Source organism: Anneissia japonica, unplaced genomic scaffold (assembly GCF_011630105.1).
Source record: "Anneissia japonica isolate Jap-2015-1 unplaced genomic scaffold, ASM1163010v1 scaffold5841_len38370_cov108, whole genome shotgun sequence".
NCBI lineage: Eukaryota > Metazoa > Echinodermata > Crinoidea > Comatulida > Comatulidae > Anneissia > Anneissia japonica.
Window position 1 is genome coordinate 8,491 of NW_022710420.1, and position 4,991 is coordinate 13,481.

A 4,991-nucleotide genomic window follows, 5' to 3' on the forward strand; every position below is an offset into this window, starting at 1 on the left:
TTCTTTGACGCATGCGCATTTGCATAAATGTCTACACACACACATACACACTACACACAATAAAAAACATAGGAAATAGCAAGAGTGATTACAATAGTTCCTATTGCATTACATGCATAGGAACTAAAAAGGCCTAACACTCACGTCAGTGCAGCCTAGACCTATTCTAAATGTATGTATAGCCTGCCGAACACTAGCAGCATTCCAGAGCCTAAATGAAATGCACGGAGATTGCCAAAGTAATTATAAATCACTATTTTCAAAAGAAACATAGGCCTATTACTTTGGGTTGCTGTCTAAAAAACATCTTCCTCAATATACTGTGTTCAATGAGCGCACTGTGGTTTACGATGTGGATGTATATATTTTGTACCCACTATATATATAGTGACCAGTAATGGCTGGCGTCGCCGATTCGTCTATTGATCAGATCTGGCTGGATGAACTGCACTCACAAAATATTGTGGAAATAAATAAGTAATAAAATATCGACCGCCAAAAACCAAATCAGAGAATCGGAACGACTGCAATTATTCAGTTTAATTACTTGTTATAACTTGTGTTCGTTACCATTTTCACTACAGATGTACAAGCCAATGGTGTAGCCAAAAGCAATTCCAACGTTGATATACATGATTTCGCTTAATTCTTCGATGGATTCCGGCGTGTAGAATATCGCAGTGGCAACCGTTCCATCTGCTATGAACTGCAAAAGTAAAGTTAATGCAATAAGATAATGTAATATCCGATTAAAAAAAAAAAACTTCATCGGTTTTCATTAGGTTTCATTAGAAATTTCTTTTTCCATAAAACCATTTGCAGTAAACAGTTTCGATGACTACCAGTTCACATTCAAAGGAAATCAAATAGGCCTAAGGTAGGCCGCGGTAATACCCCCAATAGATTTTTTCACAACAAAAGTTCGACCACAACGAAGTGATCTTCCAAGTTGATCTTTCTAAAATTAAAATCACCAGTGATAATAGATTTGTCATGTTTATTTTACTAACAGTTTGTCTGAGTGGTTATATTCAGGGGAAGAGTTAGAAGGGGGAGGGGGCTGTACAGACAATCTAAAACTAGACGTTTACCACCTGTGAACAGTGCAAATGGATGCTTCTTTATAATAGGGCCTATACTCACACAGAATCAAAACGAGCTTCTAAAACTAAATCATTTCTGATCAGAATGACAAAACCTCCACCGCCTTTCTGAATTCGATTTGTTTCTATAAACAGAGTATCGGTAGTGTCAAACAAGACAACAGATATATTACCTTCTGTGAGCTTTGTTTCCAAAATAAAAAATAGGCTAATATGAGGGTTTTCCTTCTCTAAACTAAAATCAACGGCGGCGAAAGCGGGGGGGGTGGAGGATGGGTGGATGCGATCGGCCTACCCACTTTTTCTACTGAGGGTCTTGGCCCTCCCCTCCACTTTTGTGACTGTTTCCAGCACCAGTGACAAACATTTTACGAACGCTGCAATGTCATTATTAGTATTATTATTAGGCCTATTATTGTTATTATTATTATTATTATTATTATTATTAAAATATACAATATGGTATTATATTCAAACCAGATGAAACTATTTTAACATTATTATTACTGTATTATTATTATAATTATTATTATTATTATTATTATTATTATTATTATTATTATTATTATTAATTATTATTATTTGGTGCTTAGACACCTTGTATATATGCGTCTTATAAATTGACTTATTATTAGGCCCCAGCTTTCCTACAAGTACCGTAACAAATGAACATTACAGTGTATATTTGTTAGGTGTAAACTAGACCTAAAGTACTAGATAGAGATCTAATTAAGGCATAGACATGCCTAGGCGAGGCTACTTTTATTAGTTAAACTTGGCCTTGATTAATTAATTATTATTAATCATATTTTATTGAGTATTGCGTGAGAAATGCGTGAGTGACTATACCAGTTGGCTGGTGGGTGGGGGTCCAAGCGGCGACGATCTGAGCATTTTAAGCTGTTTTAAAACGATTTCAGGGAGTGTTTGCTGATAATACCGGTACATAAGTTAAAATATTATTAATAAAGCCAACTTGAGTTTCAATGTAGGCCTATGTTTAATTTGATCACCCGAACTATGTAGACCTACACAAACATTTCATTACTGATCAATTTTTAGTAACTCGTTAGTGAAATAAGTAGGGTAAGAAATACACTGTCCCGGTACTCTCTCATGACTCAAGTTACTACATCACCGTTTTTATAGTTTTAATACAACCAATTTCTTCTAATTTTAAATACATTTTTCCCTGAGTTTGTGATAAATCGTTATCACGCATAGACTTGTGTTAAATGCATGACAAATTTATGATCACGCATGTGTTTCTGCAAAACGCGTGTTTCATCCAAAATCACTTTGAAACGCGGGACCGTCCCGCACGACGCGAGACGGTAGTTAAAGCCCCATTCCCGGCAAAATTTCACTAAAAACTGACTTTTTTTAGAAAATATGCATTTGCATTACTCCAATTAATATAAATCATGGAAAAATATTGGCATGAATTTTAGTTTTACGCAAAAGAATAAAAAAAATGAGAAATACAGACTATTTCTCATAAAATATTACCATTTTCTCGACGAATTCATCGTTACTAGGCAGTATTTTTCGTTTAGATTTTTTCCCTTATATTATTTTATATTAATTACAAAATTATACTTTTACAAACTATTTACCCTGTCTCTTATACACATCTAGATGTGTATAAGAGACAGGCGTTGGATAGGCTAATGTTTTCGGCGCCTACGATATTTCTTCTCACGACCTATCGCAAAATCAAACATGAACAATTCGTCCGCATTTATTTTTTGTGTAGAACACAAAAAATCAAATTTCAGTCTTATTTTACATTTTTTTCATTCTTAGGAATGTCTAAATTCAGTTAAACTAGCAATTCCGTATTATATTTATAAATCTTTATAACATTCTACAAAAATTAGATTTTTCTTAAAAACTGAAAATTTGCCGGGAATGGGGCTTTAAATATGCCGGAAATGACACTATACGACTGCGAAAATCTTGTTTTGATGTTTTGGCTTAGTGTCTGAGGCCTGTTTTATTTTTTTTTTATTTTATATTTTTTTTTTTTTTTTTTTTTTTTGGTCCGACTGCCCGACAAACTCGGCCGGTGGGAGTGGAGGGCTTGAGCTGTCCGATGGAGGCTCAATCAACATCAGATCATGTAATATTTTGTTAACTGATGCAAACAGAGTCTTACATACATAAGAATATATTATTTTACCTAAATATAGGCCCTGATTTTATAATCATATATAATCATAATATATATAATAATCATAATATATATAATTATATATAATCATATATAATAAATATAGGCTTAGAGGCGTGCAGCATTTTGCGCTATATCAAATTTAACTTTATTATTATTATTATTATTATTATTATTATTATTATTATTATTATTATTATTATTATTATTATTATTATAATCGTCTTCATATACGGTAACACTGCAAAATGAAGTGTGCAAAAAAATTAAAAAGAAATAATTGTATATACTCTATAATTATATACCGGTACTCGTATAAAAATTACGTATTAGATAAATAAATATAATTTTTAGAAAAGACCGTCCTCCGCAAGTCGAAAATAGCATCGCAAGCAGCCCACCCCTACCTTATTACCTGTAATTTTTATTATGAACATAGGAAGTTCACACAATGCCGCGGGAGGGCCTGACTCGCATGATATGACGCACTTCCGGAAAAAAACGGTAGAATTCTGTAATGCAAAATACGCTAGCTGCTCGTTCTTTTTCTATCTTCTTTGCTATCATTACTGGATGCTGCAGTTAAGCTGGTTTTCCACTAGGCGAATTTATTCGCGCGAATCGAAAGCGTCGTTCATGCGCAAGCGCATTTACATTTCTATCGGAGTTTTTGCTTCAGCAAAATTGGTAGTTCGAACTGTTTATACTTTTTGTGAAGCGAAAAATGTTCGCAACCAATCAGAGCTCAGGAACCGAACCGACGCCATCGATTCGCACGAATAAATTCGCCTAGTGTAAAACCGGATTTATAGTCGCTCTCAGGAGCCGGCTTATAGTTATGGAATGCCAAAAGGACAAATTACAAGTCATTCGCAGTGCAAAAGTCAAGTGGCGCGGTGCAAAACTGAAGTGGTGCAGTGCAAAAATAATGTGGCGCAGTGCAAACTCAAAATGCGTGTGCCACCACTTTAGTTTTGCACTGCGCCACTTGACTTTTGCACTGTGCCACTTGACTTTTGCACTGCGATTGTAGTTTGTCCTTTTGGCGTTTATTGTTTCATAGTTTATCTTTGTCTAAATACAGTTTGACTGAGGGGTGGCACCAGGATTTGCCCGGCGGGGGCTGAGGTCCCCTTTCGAGAGATATGTCCCCGACGAGAACAAAAAAAATAATAATGATATAGGCCTAGTAAAAATGAGTTCATTTCCTTTTTGATGCCAAATTGGCGTTCCATACAATATCGCCAAAAGTCAAGTGGCACAGTACAACAATAAAGTGGCGCAGTGCAAAAATCAAGTGGCGCAGGGCAAAGTAAAGTGGTGCAGTGCAAACTTAAAATACGTGTGCCACCACTTTAGTTTTGCACTGCGCCACTTGACTTTTGCACTGTGCCACTTGACTTTTTGCATGACATTTTCTTTATTTTATTGAATGTTTATCTGGAAATTAAATCCCATTTTAGTAGTATGTTTTATCTCCTTTTTAAATCACCATTTACACATGCAATTAATTAGGATTCAATTTCTCAATCATCTATATCAACAATTGGATATTTTCTTTACACTCTGGAGTGTAAAAATACGAAAAAATAAAACTTAAGCGTAATAATTAACAGCACAAGCAATAAATATGAGTGAGGACATATTGAATAAGCACTTGCAACGTATAATTTGATAATTAAAGTTATAAGGTCAATAGTAACATACAAAAAATT

At 34.6% G+C, this 4,991-nt stretch overlaps 1 protein-coding gene across 1 annotated transcript in view; it reads right to left on the reverse strand.

The window, feature by feature from the left end:
* The window catches only part of LOC117106983 (aquaporin-7-like), a 32,098-nt gene that overhangs the window by 8,118 nt on the left and 18,989 nt on the right, over window positions 1-4,991 (reverse strand). The window contains exon 2 of the mRNA XM_033248501.1: window positions 571-706. Coding sequence (XP_033104392.1) covers window positions 571-706 — 136 coding nt within the window. The remainder of the gene's footprint in view (window positions 1-570; window positions 707-4,991) is intronic.